Below are 25,000 nucleotides of genomic sequence, written 5' to 3'. Positions count from 1 at the left end.
TGTATAGTGTTTAAACTTTAGTTAGGCTTCAACCTTACTGTAAACACTATTTTAAAATATCTATATTTGTTAAATGTTGTATTTTTGAGTAGTTTTTTTTTTTGTTTTCTCTTGTCAAATCCCAGGTTAATTAGCAAGTGTGTCAGCTAAAATTATTGGTAAACTTAGGATTCACATTAAATGTTACTATTTACTAGCGTGCACTAGGTTAGCTGATTAATTTGCTTAATATTTCAGCTATGTCTGAACTAGATGAGATTAAACCAATATAAAAGAAAACTAAGCGGTTTCAATCTGCGAAAAATTTAACATTATTTTCTTTTGATATTATATGGTATGTTTGCGCAAAACTTTCTTAAGTATACATTTATCCGAAAACGTTTATCCTGTCAGTTATGCCACAGATTGTTCGTGGTTGCCAATTAACATTCCTGCTTATCTCTTAGTGGGATGAAGGTAACGCGATATTTTAATCTGATGTATGTTATTGACAAGACCAGGGGCGTACAATTTCGTTTCAATGATACACTTTCATGCAACATTTTGAATGAGTCACTTCAAGTGTTTCATACATTTTTCTAATGACTCGGTCGTTAAAAAAAACTTTTCCACTCATCGTAGCACTCGGTAGTCTCCCACCCGGTCGCATTGCTTGTGCTTCACCCGTCAGAGCATTAGTGTCTCACTGGTGCGCGCTAGTCTCTCAATGGTTACGGGCGCCGGTTAATTGAATTTAAGTGGTCGAATTTGTTATCCTCTTTCATAAAACATAATTATCATTCTATTGGCGTGCACCACTATTTAAAAATGTGGTTTAAATAGTGTTTTTAGCATGTTGAAGTATTTCAATGACTCATAAATGAAACGAAAATCCAAGTGTATCATCCCATGTTTCATACACATTTGTTTCTGTAGCAGCAACGAACGAGTGTGTTGCTGGGTGAGAGATGAAGCATCACAGCAGTCCGTTCGCATGGGAAACGATTTGCTACAGTCGTCGTACGTCATGTTTTCCTTTCGAAATTGCACGACCCTGGACAAGACAAACCCAAATTCAAAGTACATGGCATATGAATCCTTTCTTATGACTCAATTCGAAAATTTTGACGATATCTTATAACCACTGCAAGACAAATGTCATACCTGAGTAGATGCATAAGCACTCTATTTTCGAGCCCACTGTCGACCTTCATTCTATTTCATGAAAACTAGTGGTCAAAGCCTCCAATCATAATCCATTTTTTTGGTAATCGACTGCACGTGCCCCCTAGAGAATAGATTTAATACCATTAAAAAGAATCAAAATATTAGTAAGTGTGTAAATATGAACTTTTTTTGTTTCTTGACTTAAAACGATAATTTAGATCAGATCAGATATCAAAAAGTAAAAAAAAACTTAAACAAAACCGTACACAATTCTTGTATGTTGAACTGAATTGTTTTATACGTTCTTTTTACAAAATCAACTTGTACGATGTATTAAGAATTTAGATTTATTTGACAGTAGGGAATTTTAGACACGTAAGTTAGGAGATATTACAGCTGACAAACATACGAAAATGTTTACTGTGTATCAATCCAAATGGTTCAATGAGTCAACAAAAAAATATGAGAAAAAACAAGATTTATGTTTTACTTCTTTGGATAAAATTAAGAATGTTGATTAATGCTATTAACTAGAGGAGTAAATAAATTAAACCATATATACAATAATCGGTTTAGTTTTATACATTACACTATAATGCATATACCGTACAGGTATCGCAGAAAAAAAGTATATTACTATTGACAGGTAATCTTATAATTGCTGAAAATACAAAAAAAATACTGCAAAGTGTGGAAGTAGTAGAAAAAATATACAAAAGTAAACTGTGAACGAAACAAGTGTAAAATGCAAAAATATATTTAAAACAAATATAACGGCTTTCCGAACGTTTAATTTATCCGAAAAACGGTCCTATAACATTTCCCAGAATACTAATACCCCGAATCAGGCTAATAACTTTAACAAGCGCGCTACCTGATGGAAAAAAACAACATTGGCATTGTTGGTAGAAGAAAAAATCTCGCAGCGGGCTTTAATTTGCGCAGCTCAAAGCTAAAAGAAATGCAACTTTTATTTTCATGTTTTAAGGGAATTCATATCGTACATACATTTAGTCTTTCCTTACCGGCTCAGGACTCTAGCCGACGCGGAGGAATTACTATTCACCACCTAAACAACAACCAAGTAATGGTAATCCTATTTAATACAGTATTATGTAATCATCTGGGTAATATTCTTCACCTGTGCTATTTACTACGGTGACACAGAGGGAATTATGCTACAGTGGGTTCAGAAGTGGGACTTGATCTAGTAATCGGACCTACAATATCGATCATGTAATTAGCATAACCTACTACTAATACCCAAATTAGAAAGTCTGCTTGCCACTCACATAGGTTGTGCTACGATTTCACAAAATCACCATATGCAACCGTGTCTAGCACACATTAGTCCGAAACACTCCTAATAATATATAATCTGATAAATCTCACAAAATATCCGTATTTTTCAATTCACAATTTCATGGAAACAGCTTTAGCAATTCATTCGCCATGCATCTGCTTCTCTGGCTAATGTCTGGATGACAATCAGTTTCGAACATTGAGTTGTCCAAAAAATGTCTCACGAAACCTAATGCAAGCCTATCCATATACGTGAGAACAAAAGATGTTTACAAAGTTCTTACAGATAGATTAACACGGGAAATCTGAACACAAACCACTACCACACAGGAATTTGGATTGGTCAATATTCTGTCGTCGACACTGACGGCCTGTCGTTGTCCGTGCTGCCAGAACAGGCATAGTGTTTTGCAGAACTCCGCAATGAATTAACTACATCGGCTGTTTTCCTACTCTCCGCATCGACCAATGTGGCGCTTGCTTCTATGCGCGAAAAATCGCTAAAAGTAAATCGCAAAAATATTGTATGGCGAATAGCATCTAAAGGCAAATTCTTCAAAGTGGAACACATTATTCGAAAAAATATTTGGTAGTGGTTGTGCACAATGGTGACTACTATTAAGCCTACCAAATATTTTTTCGGGAAAAGCTTTGTATTTCAAGTAATTCAAGTTTAGATGCATTTCGCCATACAAAATTAAATTGATTTACTCCTGCTGATCAACTGTGGCTGCGTGCAAAGCAGGTAGTCCATTCCAGCAAGTGGGCTTCGTGGTCTTGCGATTAGCGGCGTCGGTCTACCCGCATAGAAAAATACAATTTGCCATAAGTTCCAAACAATAAACTGCTTCTAACTGGCAAGGTAACTTCATCTCAAGGAGTTAGTTTTATGTTGACCAATATGAAGTCAAAACTAAATACTGTAATCAACAGTTTGCAAAACACATATCAAGTAGTAACAATTTGCCATAGTGTACAGGCGTTGTCGAATAATAAGGAAATAAAAACTCGCACTGAATGGTTGCAATGTAGGCTCATATTATATCAAATTGTTGGTTTTTGAATTGGACGACACACTCATACCTATGTATTTTACTATACATAAATTTTGTTCAACAACAAGGCATACAGTAGTTTGCATTGTGTTTGTGAGCGATGTGTCAGCCACTTTCGTCGTGTAGTTGTTCAAAAGAGCTTATTTTACGAACGTAACTAGTTAAAATATATGCAACAAATTTTAAATTTACCCAACTATCACCTATTCATGTGACTCCAAGTTTGACTCACTATTATCTACCTATTATATATTTTGTGTTTATAAGTTTTAAGTGTGTGACCCTTTCGAGGACTGATATTGATAAAACATTTATACCGCATTTAGTTCACCACTGGACTGCGAACTGCGACTTCATAAGTGCGAAAACGTAAATAAAAGTGCGCAATTGCATCAAATCAGGTTGATGTCTTTGGCGCACTATTTCTTCAATTTATGGTGAACAAGTGCTCTGAAGACACCGAGTTGATTTGATGCAATCGCGCACTTTTATTAGCGTTTTCGCACTCGTGAAAACTAGTGCGATAGTCCAGTGGTGAACTAAATGCGCTATATTGTTTTTTTTTTTATTTAGTGCTTTTTGGTAATATGATACCATGATTGGGATAAGCCCTTTTCACATGGTACACGAGTTTTGCTTACCACGCTGCGAGTAAACATTTGACAAACTCCGCAAATTCCACTTCGCCATCATCACAAGCAGCAACCTACGGACAAGCTGCTGCCGATATCCGGATGATTAAATTCATTCTACAGCAGTTCATTACAAGCACTAGATTCAGTGGCTAATTCATTCTACAGCAGTTCATTACAAGCACTAGATTCAGTGGCTACAGGTGGCAATATTACTGTTTCGCTTGCATTTCTATAACAACACGGAGCAAAATCAGTGTAGTTTGAATCAACAAACACGTTTGTTGAATTGTAAGCTAAGAAAATAGTTGTTTCAAAATGAACTTTTGTTGTTTCGAACCAACAATTTCAGTTTGAAACAAACTAGTAAATTAGTTGTTTCTACTACCGCATGCTACGATAAAACAACAACCGAATCGGTTGAATTCGACAAACTATTTTGTTATATCTACCAAACTCCCAGTTTGTGTTTACTTAAATCTGGGTTGTTTACATTTGACTTTCAAACTAAAATTTTGGTTTGATTTTACCGCCAAGGCGGTTGGATCAAACTAATACTTTGGTTGGAGGCGAAACAACAAACAATCCAGTTTGAAATCTGGGCAAACAAACTAAATTTGTAGTTTGTTTCAGATCTTCATTTCACTTCTCGTTGCTCGGTGACTACTCGGGAAAAAAGTAGAATTGTGTGTCGGAGTATTGTGATTGCAGGAGTACAATCACTTTTCTGAGACTATTTTGTAAACTGAAGCTGTTGCTAAGGTAAGATCAGTATCTTCACAGTGCCTTTATGGCCTGCAATTGAACGAATATCTCATATTCACCTAGGACACAATGGCTGTGGTTAATCACCGGCAATCAAGGCCTCTTTCCATCTTGACCGCCAATAAAAATGTTCGATATGCCGACCAACCCAAACGGACATTTTTGCAGACATCCAGACCGAACCGGACACCGGGAGATGAATCTGCACTGTCGCCGCTAGGACCGAGGCTAGGACGATGTCATCTTAAGAGCACCATTGTGGAATTTTGCCACCGTACACTTCAAGACGACCAATCCATATGCAGACGGATCTCCCGTTCAAGCGATAATTCCATATGGAATCGATTTATCATCAAACTCTCCACTAATCGTTATGTTATGAATACTGTTACAATTAACAAAGAATTAGAAAAATGGTTTTATTTTTTATTTTATCCATAATTTATTAATAACAATAATTAATTAAGGCCAACCAGAAAAAAAAAACATAAAAATGCTGGTAGATTTAAGCGGCATTATTAGTATTTTTGAACAACATTATCGATTTGTTTCAAACGGCAAATTGTTCGAAACAATCGATAAGCGTCAGTTAAAACTACCAACAAAGCGGTTTGTATTCGCAGTTGTCAAAATGGTACAACCAACAAAATGGTTATTTCAAACCAATATTTGTAGATTGGAACCAAGATGAAACGAACTTATATATTAGGTAGTTTCAACTACCACGGGTAGTAAAATCAAACCAATATTTCGGTTGTGCCCATTTCAACCCGAAATGCCGGTTAAATCAAACTGAAATTTGTTTGTGTTTACTATTTCTTTTTCTCCGTGAAGTAATTACATAGTACGTATTCATTTAGTCGGTTATACCCAGGGTTATACCACAGACAAACAGACGTCTCACTCTACTCATTTCCCATCGTTTCCCTTTTTAACGGATTATTCAAATATTCCGTAGCTCGCAAATCGACCGCTCATGGCGCTCGCATCGTTTTTACTCCTGTTTGACATTTGATTCCTACCGCCATCTACTCAGTGGGTTTGCGTACCACAGCGTAATTAGCATTGGGCGATTATGTTTGCGTGACGATGATTTTTATCGCATTTTGTTCCAAGTGATACGTCTGTTTGTCTGTGGTTATACCATATGCTAAAATGATTTTTATTATACCCAATATTTTACCCATGTTATCAAAATATACATATGAAACTAATTGTTCCTTTAACTTTTATATTCGAAGCTCGATTCGAAGAAATTTGCTATTTTCTAATAGCTGCTTTTGCAAACAAGTTAATTTATTATAAATTGGAAGGATTGTTTTTGATATAAATTATTGTTTGTGGAAGCAGTTATAAGAAAACAGTAAATTACTTGAATATCAAATATACATTTTGAAAACTGATTCTCACAATACAGTATATTGTTAATTTTAATATATAGCACAATACATGAACTATCTCATGTGCTGTTATGATTTTCTGCCAAATTTATGGTTAAACCACTTTGGAACAATTTGGCTTGCAATTATCCTTGCAAAAAATGGATAATATGTCAACATTATGACATACAGTTTTGCGAAAATTTTGTTCGAGAAAAATGCCGATTTTTTATTGTAACCTAACTTAACCGCCTATTCGCCATATTGTGAAATGGCCCATTACAATATGCCAAATGGGTTACTACAATATTCTTACACTACCACTTACTGTGGAGACAGATCACATGTCATACTGTTCAGGTATTGTAGCACATTGTTGTAAACATTATGCGAGATAGTGCACTTACAGTTGCCAACTATGCAGGTAGGCGTATGGAGTGATCTTGTACCGACTATTCGAACCCTCTAAGCAGAATACCCTCTTCGAATGAGTGTAATCAGTTTTGTACCATTTATTTTCGCCTCAATTGCTTATCCTTTGGCAGATACGCGTATTTCGACTACCACTTGTAATCTTCCTCAGTGTCAGTTATCCACTATTCTATTTGGATAACTGACACTGAGGAAGATTACAAGTGGTAGTCGAAATACGTGTATCTGTCAAAGGATAAGCAATTAGGGCAGAATGAAAATGTACAAAACTGATTACACTCATTCGAAGAATTGAGTGAGTTCGATTCCCGCTTCAGCCAAAGTAAACTTTTTTCCATGTGTGGATGATATTATTGGAGCTGCATACATTCGCACTACCCTGATAAAAAATATCATAAAAATACAATAAATTTTATTGTTACAACACCATTTTTTCGAAAAATATTCACCATTAAACATATTGTAATTTACACGGCACACTTACCATCACCCTTATTGTTCTATACCATTCGGCGAATGGTAAATGGCACGTTTACAATAAAAAATGGTGGTCGTTATGTATCTTAACCATAAAATTTTGAGAAAGTTTTCATACACTTTTTCGCGAAAAACAATAGAATGTATTGTGTTTTTATGAGACATTTTTGGGGCAATTTTCGAAAGAAAACAATATATCTTAATGTTTTTTCATTGTTCTTACAATACAAATACAATTGATTGAATGGCGTCAAATGAATCGTTGTTACAATAAAAATACAATAATATTTGTTGTTATTTGTAAGCAGTTTTCGCTTTTGAAAATCCATAGAATTTATATTTCCCGCTAACATTTATATCCAGCATTTACGAGCACTAACGTCCGCCAGAATGATATGCACATTTTATGATAAGAATCAAACACTCTGATGTCTGTCTGGTATGTATTGCTTGACAGCTGTTGATAAGATCTCTATCTTCAATCTTTTCAAATAACTGCCAAATATCACAAGTCAGACCTCAGGTCGTATGATCCATACCATAAATCGTTCACAATTCATGTGGCCATTAGTATCTGTAAATGCTGGAGAAAAATGTTACCGAGAAATATGAATTCTTTGGTTTTTCAAAGGCGAAATCTGTTTACATAACAAAAAATATTATTGCAAACATAACAAAAAATATTATTATGTTTATTTTAACATCGTCTGTCAGTCGTTGAAGTTTTAGCGAATAACATTCGATAACCGAAACATCTACTGTACTCAAATTTAAAACGAAAACTATAAAAAATATGTCAAGTGATTTTGTATTTGATTTTATACAAACATGATCACTCAGAATAAATAACATATTAGATTTAAAAGTTCTGCACTTAGATTGTGACCAGCTGCTTTAACACTTGAAAAATATGTGCAGCGCTATTGAATCGGTGCCGATTCAATCATGATATAGTTTATGTGCGTTGCTTTTGGTTTTCAATCGTTCAGTGCATAGCTTTCATTATGACAAATAATAACACGATTTACACGTGGGATTTGCTTCAAAATGTAAATAAATGCAAATTTCGAATAGTCTTCGACCGAACTGATTTTATTAGATGAAACCTGACTTAACATTATGTCCTGCATTGTGTACTTCAGATGATCATAGCACGTCTTCACTGCAAGCTCCTCGGTAAGCTCCCTGTTGCAGCTGTATCCAGCAGCTTCCGAATCGTTCACGAGTTCGCCCTTGGTGACGGTGGATAAGCGGTCGACATTGAAGTGTATTTCTGTAGAAACACAAAAGAGATCTACGTAGTTTGGAAAAGTTTTTGAAATCTGAATAAGTTAACTTCTTACCTTAAAAAACAGCAAGCGACTCGGTCCACGGAATACCACGTATGACAAAGAAATTTTCGAAGTTTTCACGACAAAATGTGTGTTTACTACGCGCGCCATGTTTGTTTAATGTTTGTTATGCTTGTGTTTGGATTTTATGTTGACAGGATTACTTTTTATGTTGCCACACTCAAAATATATTATTAGAATAATCAATTATAATATCATTTTTAATTTTCATTAGTTGCACATAGAATGATTTTTTTCTCTCTCGTTCGTAATCTATGTGCTTTCTGCACTTAGACTCGATCAGTAAATTAATTTGAGTGATCCAAGCAACAATAATATTTATTGTTATTTATTTGTTACGAATTGTTTTTAAGTGTAATTGAGAACTCTTTTTCAATAAAAAGTCCATGAGAACTTTGCAGGCACTTTTGCAACTATTTAAAAACAACTTAAATTATTTTTTTGCTGATAGTCACATAGAACTATTGAAAAACAATCGAATCAATTAGTCACTAATAAAGCTAATGTTCACTTATTGTACGAACTATATGGGCTTGATTTCTATTGTAAAAAGTAACAATATATCTACTGTTTTATTGTGCACAATAAAACCAGTCATTTGTTAATAATATTTACCATGTAATGAATGGTAATTTTTTATCCGGGTATGTATAGCCAGCGTTGATTGTGCCCACGGCTAGACAAGGCTCGGCCCACTGTGCATTGTCAAAGTAATTTTGTGACGCAGTTGACGAGGGATTCCTGCTGGAACACGTTCTCACTGTTTCAAATTCATTCTTGTGAACCATCATGCGTGAACACTAATGAACATAAATAAAGGGAGAGCAACCAGACGGCGAGAGAGAAATTGCATAACAACTTTTGCATCAGTCACGCAAACAAGCACGACGTCGTCGCGGTTTCCAAATCTACGACGGGAGCGAACAGTAGTTCCGTGTGATGTCTTGAAGGGATTGCATTACGCTTAGAAGTGGCAGCTGGTTCAAAAGTTCTTTGGAATAGTTTCGTGTGTTTGATGCTAACTACGTAGCACGCCGGTTCCCCAGGCTGCCTTCCTTTGTATGTAGTGGGACTGTTTTCGTGCTTCTAAACTACTTACCAGTGATAAGATAACAAGTGCAGTGATCTGGTGTGCTCAATAAGTTCAGCTGATTCCTCCCCAAACATTACGCAGAGAGGGTTGTTCTATCTGGCCAGTTGTTATTCAGATGGGCAACTGCACGAAGTGATGATTGTGGCCAGAACACGATGGTCAAATCAGGGTGGCCAGACCTACCGATTTCTCGGTAGTCCTACCGATTTTCGACACGCCTACCGATTCACAGACGCCACTCATAAAACTACCGATTTTTCAAATTTCCTACCGAAAACTACCGATTTTCCATCCTGATAATTAACAATGTTAACATATCTTAAAATACAATTTTAAAGTTTGGAATCAAAGTTGGCATGCATTTTTGAAATCAGATCCAATCATTTTTAATTTAAAAGAGCTTGCCAATTTTTGCCAGGAATTTCTGTGAAGATATCTGTTTAAATTTGTAATGGAATTTCTCAATAATTTACTGTTGTGTTTACTACAGAAATTCCTCTAAGAATCCGTGTTGGGATTCCTGTTAGTATTCCTCCAGATATTCCTCCTGTGATTCCTTCAGGAATTCATCTTAGTTCCTGGAAGATTCTTGTAGATATTCCTTCAGAGATTCGTTATGAGATTTCAACAGGGATTCCTCAAAAATGTATCTAGAGTTTTGTCCAGTAATCTCTGGGATTGCTCCAAGCATTTTTCCTAGATTCCAGAATTTTTTTACTTGTATTCCTCCAGGGATTCCTCCAGGTGTTCCTCCTGGGATAGGTTCAGGAATATCTGTTGGGGTATTTCTTCTAGGATTCGGCCAGAAATTACAATTCAAAAATCTCTGCTATAAATCTTTCTCGTGTGATTTGTTCAAGGATTCTTTCAGAAATGTCTACAGAAGTTTCATCTTGGGATTTCTCCAGAAATTCCGCTAGGAATTCATCTAGTAATGTATACTAATATTCCTCAAGCAATTTTTGTTCCTGAAATGCTGATAAAAAATTTGGGGAAATTTCCCAAGTATCCCTAAATGGATTTCTTTAGAGACTCCCACAGGAATTTCTTCAGGTAATATTCTAGAAATACTTACAAAAATGCTTCAGGAGAATTCCTACTGGAATATCTCAAGAGATTCCTCCGAAAATGCCTAGAGGGATTCCTTCCGAAATTGTTTTACTCTACCAATTAATAAAAGCAAGCTACGCCTCTTTTTTAAGAGTTTGGTGAAATTATTTTTGATCAAATATTTAATGAGACCATTGTAGAAGTTTTGGAGAATTGTTTTGCAATATTTCGGGTATAATTATTTGTATAACTTTATTGAAGAACAATTGGTGGAATTCAAGGAAAAATCCCAAATGTTTAGGAACTTAAATTGCAAGCCCTAAAGAACACTCTTCCCCTGAAGGAAACCATGGCATCTTAAATAAATGCTAAAGGAATTTCTGATAGTATATCTGGTAAATATTTGTAATTAATTCAAAAGTATTTAATTCCTGGAAAAACTTTTGCTTCTGTGTTTAGACAAATTGTGGAAGCATTGGGTCGTATGAATAAAAAGTAGTAATCTTGTGTGGCGCTTTTTTAAAGAATGCTATTAAAATTCTGATAGTACTCACTTTGTAAAAAAAAAATTCATGGAATGTTCATTAAAACACCAGAGCTTAGCAACTTGGCAGAAGACATTGCATATTAAAATAAAATAAATTGAATTTTTCCTCGAATTTTGATAAATTTACTGACGAACTGGTAGTACAACGACGTTTGTTGTTGCTTGAAATAAGGAGGACTTTCTGAAGATAAAGATGAAATTTTCTGATAGTAACAGCAGGCAATTTAAAACTTCTGACGGCATTTAACCTGACGTCATGAACCAGCCTAAAATTAGCTTAAGTGAAGCTTATCTAATTGTCAATGGCATTACTTAGTTATTTCTTGGAGTATAACGGAATCGTTTGAGAAACTCGAGAGACATCATTATTTTCTGGAGGAATTTATCTAGAAATTAATTTTTGAGTTCTTCCAATAAATTCTATATCGATTTTCTGGGCAAGTGTTAAAGTTATTATTAAAAATAAATAAATAATTGTTTAAATAATAATAAAACAAATCAAATCTTCACTAAATTAACAAAACTAATGTGATAACATTTGATATCTGTGAACAGTGGAAAAAATCCATGGATGCATCTCAGGAGTAGAAATGGCTGAATCTAGATATTGCAGATATTGTTTGATAAATCCCATAAGAAATTCTCGGAGGAATCCCTAGATAAAACCGCTCAAGAAATTCCTGGAAGAATCCTTGAACAAATCACAGCAGAAATTTTAGAGAAGGAATTTCAGACGAAATCTTAGAAGAGAAATCCATTCAGAAATCCCTAGAGCAATCCCAGCAGAAATACCTGGATGAATCCCGGAGTTCTTGGAGGAAGAAATTGTTGGAGACATTCTTGGAAAAATGCTTGGAGTAATCCCTGAAGGAATCTCTAGATATATTTCTAAAGAACTCCTAAGTGAAATCTCTAAACGAATATATGTAAGAATCTCCGAAAAAAAATCCTTAGATGAACTCGTTGAAGAATTCCTGAAGAAATCACAGGATGAATATCATGAAAGTTCTAAAAGGAATCCCAAAGGGATTTTTGGAGAAATTCCTGTAGTAACTGCAACAGTGAATGCTTAACATATCCCGGTAAGAATTTATACAGAAAACTAAATTCCTGGAGTTAACTAAAATGCATGAAGGAATCTCAAAAGCATTCTTCGGAAAATACCAAACAGAGTTCCATGAGAAATTCCATAAGGAATGGCTGGATTAAATCTCTGGAGGAATAGTTGGACAATTCCTGGGGGAATCCCAACAAGAGCCTCTCAAAGAATAAATCCCAAAAAATCTCAGCATGAAATCCTGTAGGAATCCTAGCAAGATTACCTGGGAGAATCCCAGTAGAAATCTGGAGTCATCCACGGTATAATCTCTAGAAAGAAGATGGTAGAATACAGTGTTGATAAGCTGCATTATTTCAGTACTTACTAAATATCATGTTAATTCAATATTTCCCATGATATTTGAAGTTTATGCTTCATGCTCTATGCCATAGAGTCAATGGTTATCTATGTTCCTAAAAATTCAATATTTTGATTCTTTTTCGACTCGATATGTCTGTTTTTGTTGAGAACTCCATTTCAAGCTATTTTTCAAGCCTACCGATAACTACAGATTTTTATTCAGTAAGTCTACCGATATCGAAGAAAACCATCTGGCCACCCTGGGTCAAATAGCCGTGGAAAAGAATTCAGTGTTATCTTTGTGTTCTCAAGGGTCAATAATTGTGCTTCGTAAGCTGAATGAATCTGGGTGATTTTTGTTACATCGAAATCGAAAGTGAAAACAGTGAAGCGGAAAAGGAAGTGCTCGAAGACGGCAAATAGCATTCAAAGATGGGTAACATAGAAGTCAACAAAAAATTGCTGCCTATGAAGGCGCACTACTTCTTGTTCAATGCAGGTAGGTTTGCTGTGCTAAGTATTTTCAAAAAGTGAAACGAAAAGTAATGCTATATTAAATTATTTAGAATTAAATAAAAGAAAATCGGGTTAAGTACGGTTCCTTTGAATTCCACTAAGAATTTGCATCCTTTGACAGATACGTATTTCGACCTCAACTGTAAGGTCGTCTTCAGTGTCTTGTACTTGACTCGACTGATAGAATTATTCCTACCTTATTCTGAACATTTCCAGTGAGCACGTTGAATCTCATCTCTTTAGTAATTTGCCGGCATTTTGTTCTTTCAATGTTATGCAAACCGGTATTGAATACAAAGCGTACTTCTTGGAAAAATAAGATGCTACCACGCCATACATAAATGTGCGAGCATAAAAAACATCCAATCAAACTACTTATACGGACTCGCCCTGCATGATAGGTAGTTCACATGGCACGGTGAGGCACACGCTTTTTAAATATTTTGTCAATAATGCATCTATGTATAACTTGGCTATGCCATGTGGGTATGACTTGAATAATATCTGTAATGATGATTAACCTGGGCTTGTTAGGGGAATATCTGTAAATAAAAGAAAATCGCGTTAAGTACTGTTCCTTTGAATTCCACTAAGAATTTGCATCCTTTGACAGATACGTATTTCGACCTCAACTGTAAGGTCGTCTTCAGTGTCTTGTACTTGAGTCGAGTCAAGTACAAGACACTGAAGACGACCTTACAGTTGAGGTCGAAATACGTATCTGTCAAAGGATGCAAATTCTTAGTGGAATTCAAAGGAACAGTACTTAACGCGATTTTCTTTTATTTTAATATCTGTAACTTGCTAGGCGCTATCAATCAACTACGTAGGCTCATTTTCAACTGATTCAGACATTTTATTTCAGTGATAAGAAAAAGAAATCTGATGTTTAAAATTGAGTTGTTTTGTTTTATTCACAATATTATTCAATATTAAGATTTCTACCTCTTAACAAGATTTAAAAAACAAAAAAAAAAATATGCGGCAGACGCCTAGGCAGACGCTGTTTAGTGAATTCCCTTATTGTTATTATTGTAAGATTTTGCATGAATCACAGACTGCTCAGATGCCAGCGGCTGTTCTGCTCCCTCCGTACACGTAGTTTTTGGACAGTCTTCCATCTATATCAAGAAGATAGTAAGTCGCCAATTTGCTCGATAAGATAGGTTTCAATTGATTAATTATTATCAGCTGAATTCATATTTTGTATAGAATCGATCAAAAGGTTGGCTTTGGCAACAACGAAAAATGTTCCATTATTAACAATAGTATGCCATATCGCACTAGGGACTCAATGGCGTAGCACTAGAGCACTGAACCCTTGTATAAAATTATTCATAAGCACCAACGCTTGTTACATAATATACGAATGCCAAAAGATCCTTGACAGGCGTATACGGGCGGATCGGATAGAGATTTACGTTCCTCATATTGTTCAAATGCTCGCGAAAAAAAAAAACGAGCAAAATGGCACAATGTTCACAGATTAACGAATTAGTAGATGAATGAGAAAGATGTGTAAGCAGCTGTTACAGGAGAAGTCAAGACAATCAACCCATCACACAAGTGGTCTGAGATAGCGATAAAAACCCTGTACAGACATCGTGTTCCACGAAATTGATAACTAATTGGAAAGATGTGAACTATGGAAGCTAGTATTTACTCTGCCATAGAATTGTTGCATTTCGACAGTTCGATCGGGTTGAACCTTTGAACTGACTGATTTATTGGTCCGATAAGGAATCGAGCACCGTATAATCAGCCGCTTTGCTTTAATGTACGCCATGTGGACTGGGAAACTGGAGGCATAGACTTCTAGGCATCAAGCTGACATGTATTAGTATTGAAAATGTTGAATTACCGTCAAGGCACCATTCACCGTGGAAATAAGGGCTGTCATTTGACACCAGTCTTATAAACATTATTGGTGCCGCTTTTAATTGCCTTCATTATAGGTTAAAATTAAAGAAATATCCACAGAAGTAGAAAATTTTTCACAAAATTTGGTGATATAGTATAATTAGTAAAGGGTAGTAGGGTCGCCTAATTCCGTGGTAGCTCACCATTCACCGTGGTAGTAGGGACCCATTCACCGTGTATGAGAAATTTTATTCTACTTTGTTTAAAAATGATCAAAACAACCCAGCCAAGGGAATTTTCTTCGTTTAAATTCATTTCAAGTAATAACTTGCAAGATTTTATTAGAAAAATGAATTTTCAAATTTTCGAATTATTCTAGGTATATGGGACAATATGGGGCACGGTGAATGGAGACCATTGATTTTTAGGGTACCCATTTACCGTGCCTTTTTGGTTTCAATTTAAAAGTACGAGTAATCGTACTTTCTTGTTAAACTTACTTCGGTAATGCAAAATACATACCTGATATGTGAATTTAATTGCTTCTTGGTGGAATAAAAACGTTACTACATTTAGTTTATCGCTTAAATCACCTTAGCGTAGTTTTCGTTTTTTCACCATGAATGCAGTGAACGAGCAGAAACCCGCTTCATGTAAACACACTTTAGTGTCAAAATGATACTTTTAAATGTTTTAATGAGCGTTTTGACATGGTAACAATACATTAATGTTGTATTGGTGAAATTGAAGGGAAATTGTCATATCATTCAATCATAATATGGAAATAATGAAAAAATATTCGAAGGCACACGGTGAATGGAGCCCCCACGGTGAATGGAGCCCCCACGGTGAATGGCGCCTTGACGGTAGATTTGTCAAACGTTCATTAAACTATTTTTTTTACCCCTGGAGTCCATTGGACCATACGACACAAATGATTGCATCTTTTGATCGTGACATGCTAGAATACCTAACACTGTCTTCGATACAATTGTTCGATAAAAAAAAGGCAATCTTATGACGAACAAATTGAATCGGGATTAATTTTATAGGTGGCGCTAGTGGGTCGACAAGAGCGTCGCCACAGGCGTCCCTATCTGGGTCCCTATCCCTATTTCCGGGCCCTGAATAGGGACCCATGTTCACACCGGTGGTATCTAAACGGGAATGAAAAATAAGGACGCGACATGGGATTAGCGATGGGTTTCCACATTTGGGGACCCACTCAAATCTTGCACTGAGTTGCTATTCCGATGGTTTGTGTGACGTCACTTTCTTTATTTATATTTTGCGGTGAAGGGAGCTGAGCAGTGGTATGGAAAATGAACAGCAGTGGATCAATAAATCATGAGGTGAATATTGATGCACTTTGTCTTACGTGACTAGATGTTTCCCAGAACCCTATCACAAACAAACAGACGCAGTACTAATAATTCCCACGTATACCGATTCACGTTTATTTAAAATTTTTATAGTTGGCCAACTGCCCATCTGTGGCGTTCACAGCGTTTTTGTTCAAGTTTTACATTCGCTCACTATTGTCACCTAGTTTATGATTGGCCACTCTATTGGCCAAACTCAGTCCTTTTAGATTGGGTGAATATCTTTCCACGACTATGACTTTGAATAGCAAACGTATCACTTGAAAGAAATTGCTATTAAAATCATCGTCATGCAAACATAATCCCCAATGCCAAATACGCTATTTCACAAAACGCTCAGTAGGTGGTGAGCGAACGTCAAGCAGGAGCAAAAATTATGTGAGCGCCGTCTGTGAACAATTTGCAAACTACAGAATATTTGGTTTAAATTTTCTTTAAAAAATAAAACGATAAGAGATGACTAGAGGGAGACCGGAGACGTCTGCTTGTCTGTGACGAAATGTTAGAAGTGTTACGTGTGCTTGTCTGTGACCCTTTATGCCATTTTATGCAGGATTCGTCAAAAGTTTGGATATATTTAATGTTTTAGTTTGTACTACGTCTGATAAAAAGTAAGGACCACTTTTAGCAACGCACGGTGGAAAATCCAAGGTTGCGACCATTCATTTGCAAAGATTTACATTCATTTGCTATTATCTCAGTTCAGATGCATGCTATCGAAAAACAATGTATGGATGAATTTAACCTTGTAGTTTTATCTGAAAGTTTGCCGAATAACATTGGGGTCGCAAACGTATACCAAAGTCGTGAGCGAGCTGTGAAGGCAACTCTCCACGCGGTGAATATAAATTTCATTCACACTGTGGAAAGTTGCCTTCACAGTTCGCTCACGACTTTGGAATGCGTGTGCGACCCCAATGTTATTCGGCAAACTTTCAGATAAAACTACAAGGTTAAATTCATCCATGTGGTAACTGACGCTCGGAATTGAATTTTACAAAAATTCAATTTCCCTTTTTATTTATAATTTGTCACCAGCAACCATTCACCGCGAAAGTCGTTCACAAACTAAAAGCTCCGTTCCGAACGATCGACCGCCAACGTGGATGTACCTCACGAACACACACACACTCTTCATCGGTGCTCTACCTAATCCAGCTTCCCATCTCTCTTCGTTCGAACAGCTCTCTCATCCTTACATTCACCATTCATATTTCTCACCCCACGGCAGCGATGGTGACGAATGATGCCTATGTGCCGCGTGCGCCAACCTTAGCATGCATCTCACCAACACAGTCAAGCGCTGTCGCCGGCGTATGCTCGAACCGGTTCAAGCGAAGTGTGACAGCAACATGAGGGCAAGCTTCTCTGCTAGACCGTCAAGTTCGTCATCAACTATCATTTCATGCATGCACGGAGAGAAGTCTTCAAGACTTTTTAGTTTCTTATACAATTTCAATAGGCCTAACTTTGTATACCACATTCGCCTCCTTCTCTACTCTTCGAATAATTTCAGTGTAACAAAACTTCTATTTATATTTAAATCATCTTGTTTAATTTCCAACCACATCCAGATTAACTCTAAAATCAATGCTAATACAGCAAAAATCCCAGCCAATATAAAATATCAAATCCAAACGCAAAACAATCCGTTCCGATATACGTGCATTCCCAATCACGGCAACGGGAACAAACGGGAACTATGCATAGCAACGATAACAACAATAAGAAATGTACACCGTGAACTAGATTTCACGTTTCCTAGAACGTCCATATTGACAGCTGGAACTAGTTCCAGTTCACGGTGTATATTTGCTTGTTCTCCTATTCGCGTTTGTTTGTTCACGTTTATCAGAACGGTTTTCTGAGCGTGCAATGAAAATCTAACCAAAACTTATTCATCATCATCAACCGAAATTTACATTAGTCATACTAACCACATTCTGATTGTTTTTTGTCTAATCCAAATCCTTTTGAATTACAACCAACATCGAATCCGATGTCATCACCAAACTTAATACAAATCTAATCCAATCTACAATCCAATCCATTCCAATCCAATCTTCTATCCAAATCCAAAAGAATCACCAATTCAGTTCAATCTCCAAACCATCTCCAGTCTAATCTCCAATCTAATCCAATCTCCGATCCAATCAATCGAATCACCAAACAAATCTCCAATCTAATCCCTTATTATTCAATCTTCAATTAAATCCAATTTAAAATCCATTCTGCAGTCTAATCTTCAATCCAATCTCCGATCTTATTTACAATCCAATCATCAATCCAATTTACAATTCAATCCAATCCAACCGAATAACCAATCCAATCTCAAATGCAATCTACCTGCCAATCCAATTATCAATCCAATCGAATCACCAAACCAATCTCCAATCTAATCTTCAAACCAATCAGTTCGAATTACGAATCCGATCTCCAATCTGATTTCCAAACCATCTCCAATCGAATCACCAATCGAATCTCCAATCCAATCTCATCTCCAATTCAATCTCCAAACCATCCCATTTATGATTCAATCTTCTAGTCAATCCAATCTCCAATCCAATTTCCAATCCAATCTTCAACCCAATCAGATCGAATAACGAATCCAATCTCCAATCAAATCCAAACCATAGTCAATCCAATCTCCAATCTAATCCAATATCTAATTAAATCAAACGAATCACCAATCGAATTTTAAGTGCCATTCATTCTAATTCCATCTCCAATCAAATCCAGTCTTATATCCATTGTCCAAACCAAACTCCAATCCAACCTTAATCTACATTGTTTTTTTGCATTATCTTTATTAAAGACATTTTCAGTCCGTGGCTGGTTCATCAATCTACAATCCAATACAATCTCCAATCCAATGGAATCACCAAACCAATCTCCAATCGAATCTTCAAACCAATCAGTTCGAATTACGAATCTGATCTCCAATCTGATTTCCAAACCATCTCCAATCGAATCACCAATCGAATCTCCAATCCAATCTCATCTCCAATTCAATCTCCAAACCATCCCATTTATGATTCAATCTTCTAGTCAATCCAATCTCCAATCTAATTTCCAATCCAATCTTTAACCCAATCAGATCGAATAACGAATCCAATCTCCAATCAAATCCAAACCATATTCAATCCAATCTCCAATCTAATCCAATCTCTGATTAAATCAATCGAATCACCAATCGAATTTTAAGTGCCATTCATTCTAATTCCATCTCCAATCAAATCCAGTCTTATATCCATTGTCCAAACCAAACTCCAATCCAACCTTCAATTAAATCTCCAAGCTAATATACTATTCAATCTCCAATGTAATCTACAATCCAATCTCCAATCCATTCTCTAATTCAATCTACATTGTTTTTTTTTTGCATTATCTTTATTAAAGAGATTTTCAGTCCGTGGCTGGTTCATCTATCTACAATCCAATACAATCTCCAATCCAATGGAATCACCAATCCAATCTCCAATCAAATCTTCAAACCATTCAGATCGAATTACGAATCCAATCCAAACCAGCTCCAATTCAATCTCCAATCCCATTCAATCTCCAATCTAATCCTATTTGCCATCTAATCCATTCCAATTCAATTTCCCATCAAATCCAATCTCGAATTCATTTTCCAGTCCAATTTCCAATCCAATGTTAAATTCAATCTCCAATCCAATGTCCAATTCATTCTCCATTCCAATGTACAATCCCATATTCATTCCAAACTACAATCCAATCCAATATTCAAGCCAATCCAACGGAATAACCAATCCAATCTCTTATTCATTATTCAAACCAATCTACAATCGAATCTACAATCCAATATCAAACCCAACCTTTATTATCTACAATCCAATCAAATATCCAATCCAATCTCCAAGCCAATCCTATCTTCAACCCAATTTCTAATCCAATCGAATTACCATTCCAATCTTCAATCCGATCGAATTACGAATCTAACCATCCTATCTCCTATCCGATCTCCAATTCAATTTCCAAACCAACTCCAATCCAATATTGAATCAATTCCAACCTCCATTCCGAATCTCCAATCCAATCCTCTAATCAATCTCAAATCTAGTTTCCAATCAAAAACCAAAATACCTTTGGCTCTGAGACAGCCGCCAACTTTAACGGCGTTCAAGAAAATTTTTGAATAACTCTGAGTAACCGTGTGAAAGCAGACGTACTGTTCATGTTTTCAATTGAATTCCAATTAGCTTTCCAATAGCCGCTTCCTGTTCCTTGACTTGAGCAAAAGTTTTATAACTAGCAGGCTATCGTACTTAAATAAATTACAAATTACAAATTGAATCTCAAATCCAATTTAATAAATTTACCAATTCAATCCAATCAAATCGAATCAACAATCCTAAATCCAATCGAATCACCAATTCTATATCCAATTCAAACTTCAAACCAATCCGATCAAAATATCAATCCAATATCCAATTCAATCTTCAATCCAATCCATTCATTGAACAATATTTAACCGAATACATTTGATGCCACATCTGTTTGTCTGTGAGTGCTGCGACTATTTGTCTACAAATTGTTTCGTTCAAATTCGATACAAATTCAGTACTAATTCCGTTTAAAATTAAATAGCTAAAAACCACGATCTGTTTGTCTGTGATTGACTACTATTTTACTATCTGTGAAACTATTTCATATCAAGCAATACGTTACTTCGAAAACAGTCCTTGGAGATCTGTGACCCCAAGAGCAAAAAATTCAACACCGCCGATAACAAATACCGTTCTCGGAAACCTGTCGTTCCGAAAAAATAGGCTGGGAGACCTGTCGCTCCGCAGTACTCTTATTCGAAGACCTGTCGCTTCGGAAAACTAAAGTGGAAGACCTGTCGCTTCACAGTACTCTCGATCGAAGACCTGTCGCTTCGAATATACTTCTCGGAGACCTGTCGCTCCGGTAAATTAGACTGGGAGACCTGTCGCTCCTCAATCCTCGGAGACCTGTCGCTCCGGAAAATCAATCTAGGAGATCTGTCGCTCCATAATTCTTACTTGGAGACCTGTCGCTCCATGACAATACAACTTACCTACCGAGGTGCGCCATTGTGGTAACTGACGCTCGGAATTGAATTTTACAAAAATTCAATTTCCCTTTTTATTTATAATTTGTCACCAGCAACCATTCACCGCGAAAGTCGTTCACAAACTAAAAGCTCCGTTCCGAACGATCGACCGCCAACGTGGATGTACCTCACGAACACACACACACTCTTCATCGGTGCTCTACCTAATCCAGCTTCCCATCTCTCTTCGTTCGAACAGCTCTCTCATCCTTACATTCACCATTCATATTTCTCACCCCACGGCAGCGATGGTGACGAATGATGCCTATGTGCCGCGTGCGCCAACCTTAGCATGCATCTCACCAACACAGTCAAGCGCTGTCGCCGGCGTATGCTCGAACCGGTTCAAGCGAAGTGTGACAGCAACATGAGGGCAAGCTTCTCTGCTAGACCGTCAAGTTCGTCATCAACTATCATTTCATGCATGCACGGAGAGAAGTCTTCAAGACTTTTTAGTTTCTTATACAATTTCAATAGGCCTAACTTTGTATACCACAATCCATACATTGTTTTTCGATAGCATGCTTCTGAACTGAGATAATAGCAAATGAATGTAAATTTTTGCAAATGAATGGTTGCAACCTTGGGAAAATCAATATGTTTTTGAAGTCCCTAAACCCAAAATAGAAACCACTGGTGGGAAGGTGGGGTGCTATCCTAAAATAGCACCCGAAAAGGAGTGGTATAATAGGGATAGCGATGAGGACTCCCGTGGCGATGCTCTAACACGCACACATCGACATAAATTGCCTGTAATTTTGTTTGCATCATTCAGCAACGTGTGTACACTGGCAAACGTAAAAGCGATCAAACACTAGCGCCTCTGGTGCACGGATCGCGGAAATCAAATGAAATTTTAATTAATCGTTAAATGCATGTGCCAAGCCGTTTTCATACGTCTGTTTGTCTGTGTTAAAACTATTGTAAGGAGTTTGAACAACCCCAGCTATTCAACTAGAAATTCGTATTAGGATTTTCCATAAATTCCTTCCGGGATTCCTCCAAGAATTTTTCCACGGATTCCCCCCGAAACTTCTTCAGAAATTCCTCCCGGAATTCCTCTAGGAATTGGTCCACATATTCATCCAAGAACATTTTTACGGATTGCTCCAGAAATTCCTCCTTGAACTCCTTTAGGAATTCCTCAAAGAGTTCTTCCCGGAATTCCTCCAGGAATAATCGTGGAGTGAGTTATTAGACATATTGGACTACGCTTTCTTTGAAATACCTTGCCCTTCCAAACAACTTTGCCGAAAACGCCATGGAACTAAGTAACCTGAAATTAGAAAGAAATACATTTTTATGCATACTAACATTTTTGCTGAAAACACCATTTTTTAAGTACGGATCACGAGATACATACGCGACATAGGGTGGAATTAAAAGGTACATAACTGTATACACTCATTCGAATTCTGATGTTGTTTATTACAGAAATTCTCGGATAGAAATTATCGCGTTGCTTTGAGTTTTTATCTCTTGGAGTAGAAATGTGCCAGTCCATCTTTTCTTTTCATTGCATAATGTTCTTGCTCAGTGTTCTATGAGCATTTGTACAAGTATTACCTGAGAACTTTCTTTGTCAATGACCATTTTTTGCATTTGTATATGTTTCCAAGTCATACACATTTTATAAAAATGATTAAATTTTAGAAGCAGTACCACACTATACTTTTTCCTATAATTTTAAAAGAAACCACATCCAAAGAGGTTCTCAATATCAGACAGAACTAAGCATTGGGTCTATGCATAGACTCTATGCTTTAGAATTAAACCGAGTAAGTATTTAATTTATCAGTTTTCAGGAAGGCCTTATCGAATATGCAATAAATTCTCCTAACATTTCTGCCGTGTGCAGCATAGATGTCCCATGTTAATAGGGATTCCCATAGTACATGGGACAACTATGCTGCGCACGGCAGATTTGATCTTCCTCCTATATGATGGGACTTTTCTTTCTTTCTGCTTCCAGGCACTGCTCCGGTTGTACCCTTCATGCCGACGCTGGTTCGTCAGCTTGGTTTCTCGACGGTCATCGTTGGAACAATCTACACCGTACTGCCGATAGTTGGTATGCTAGTAAAACCACTGTTCGGTATCATCGCCGATCGCTTTCAGCGGCAAAAGCTACTCTTTCTACTATTTCAGGTGCGCATAGTTAAGAAAACTTGATGGTACAACCAAACAGATGTAAAGGCTCCCCAAACCGACGCGACTCTTTTCCAGCGACACGATTTTTTGTCGCTATGTTTTTGTCGCGAAATCGCTGCGCACAGATTTGAAGGGGACCTTCCACACTGCGACGACGTCGTCGCAGGCGACAAGCGACAGTGCAGCGATTTTTGTACTTGTCGCCGGTGTGTCGCGGCGCTGGTCGCTGCATGCACAGTTTTCGTCGCTGTCGCGGGGCGACTAAGTTTTGTTTGTGACTAGTTTTCGCGTTGGTGTAGATGGTTGATGCGACGCATTTATCGCTGTAGTCGTTGAGAAAAATCGCGGCGATAAAAAATCGTGTCGCCGGAAAGTCGCCTTGGTTTGGGGGAGCCTTAACACTTTGAATTAATTGTTATCAAAACATCGTCCTATATTAACAGCACTGTCTTGGTTGTTGTCCAAATGAACGTTTGGTAGCGCTAAAGCGCAAACAAAGATTATTTGAATTTAACACATTTTATGTTACACATGTTCCTCAAACATTTACAACATATTTGAAGTAGTTTGAATAATTTGCTTTGAATTTCATCCGCAGATCCTATCCGCTGTTCCGTTTTTCCTGATCATGTTCATACCAGCAATACCACAGGAGTCGACAGTATCGTTCCACTGCCATGAAGGCGCATCTGATCTACGATATTGCCCTCCGAATGGGACCACAATAGATAGCTGCCTAACCGATCGGATAGTTAACGATCCCACAAGCAATTCAACCCTACTGGCATGCCAGATGGATTGCAAAGCAGAGCCATGGATGTGGGAAACAATCTGTACATATTGGAAAGTTGAAAAGTATTGTGACGCCCACAACATACCCACGGATAATCGTCTACGAATGACGGGTTTGGTACCAATGAATCATATCGAACTTCTCGATAACTGCCTATTCTTTATGCTCAAATCGGCTGAACTGGACGGCAACCAGGTGCCTTTGTATTGTCCTGCCAATACGACCGATTTCAGAACTAGCTGCCAGGTGACGTGTAACAATTCGGATATTATGGAAGCTGTTACCGAAACGAAGATTGAGGACAGTGAAGCCAAGCGGCTATATCAGTTTTGGTTACTGTTTTTGTTCCTAATTCTTAGCTGGGCCGGTATGGCCGTGGTTGTCAGCGTGGGCGATGCGATATGTTTCGACATGCTAGGAGATCGGCCTCACTTGTATGGTAACCAAAGGTTATGGGGCTCGATTGGTTGGGGAACGTTCTCGCTGCTGGCCGGATTTCTGGTCGATCACTTCTCTAACGGTAAAGCCAGCAAGGACTACACAGTCGTGTTTTATATGACTGTAATTA

At 37.1% G+C, this 25,000-nt stretch overlaps 1 protein-coding gene across 2 annotated transcripts; it reads left to right on the top strand.

Moving 5' to 3' along the window:
• Window positions 1-9,378: 9,378 nt before the first annotated feature.
• Window positions 9,379-25,000, top strand: LOC109621280 (major facilitator superfamily domain-containing protein 6; the record flags this gene model as incomplete). 2 transcript variants are annotated; one of them, XM_062852910.1, is given in 4 exon segments in its annotated part: window positions 9,379-9,599; window positions 12,942-13,128; window positions 23,461-23,636; window positions 24,238-25,000. In XM_062852910.1, coding segments are annotated over 3 exon segments (1,006 nt in total), but the record flags the coding sequence as incomplete, so codon positions are not given.

This window comes from Aedes albopictus, chromosome 2, assembly GCF_035046485.1.
Source record: "Aedes albopictus strain Foshan chromosome 2, AalbF5, whole genome shotgun sequence".
NCBI lineage: Eukaryota > Metazoa > Arthropoda > Insecta > Diptera > Culicidae > Aedes > Aedes albopictus.
Note: the sequence above shows the minus strand (reverse complement) of the source record. Positions and strands in the feature narration are given on the sequence as shown.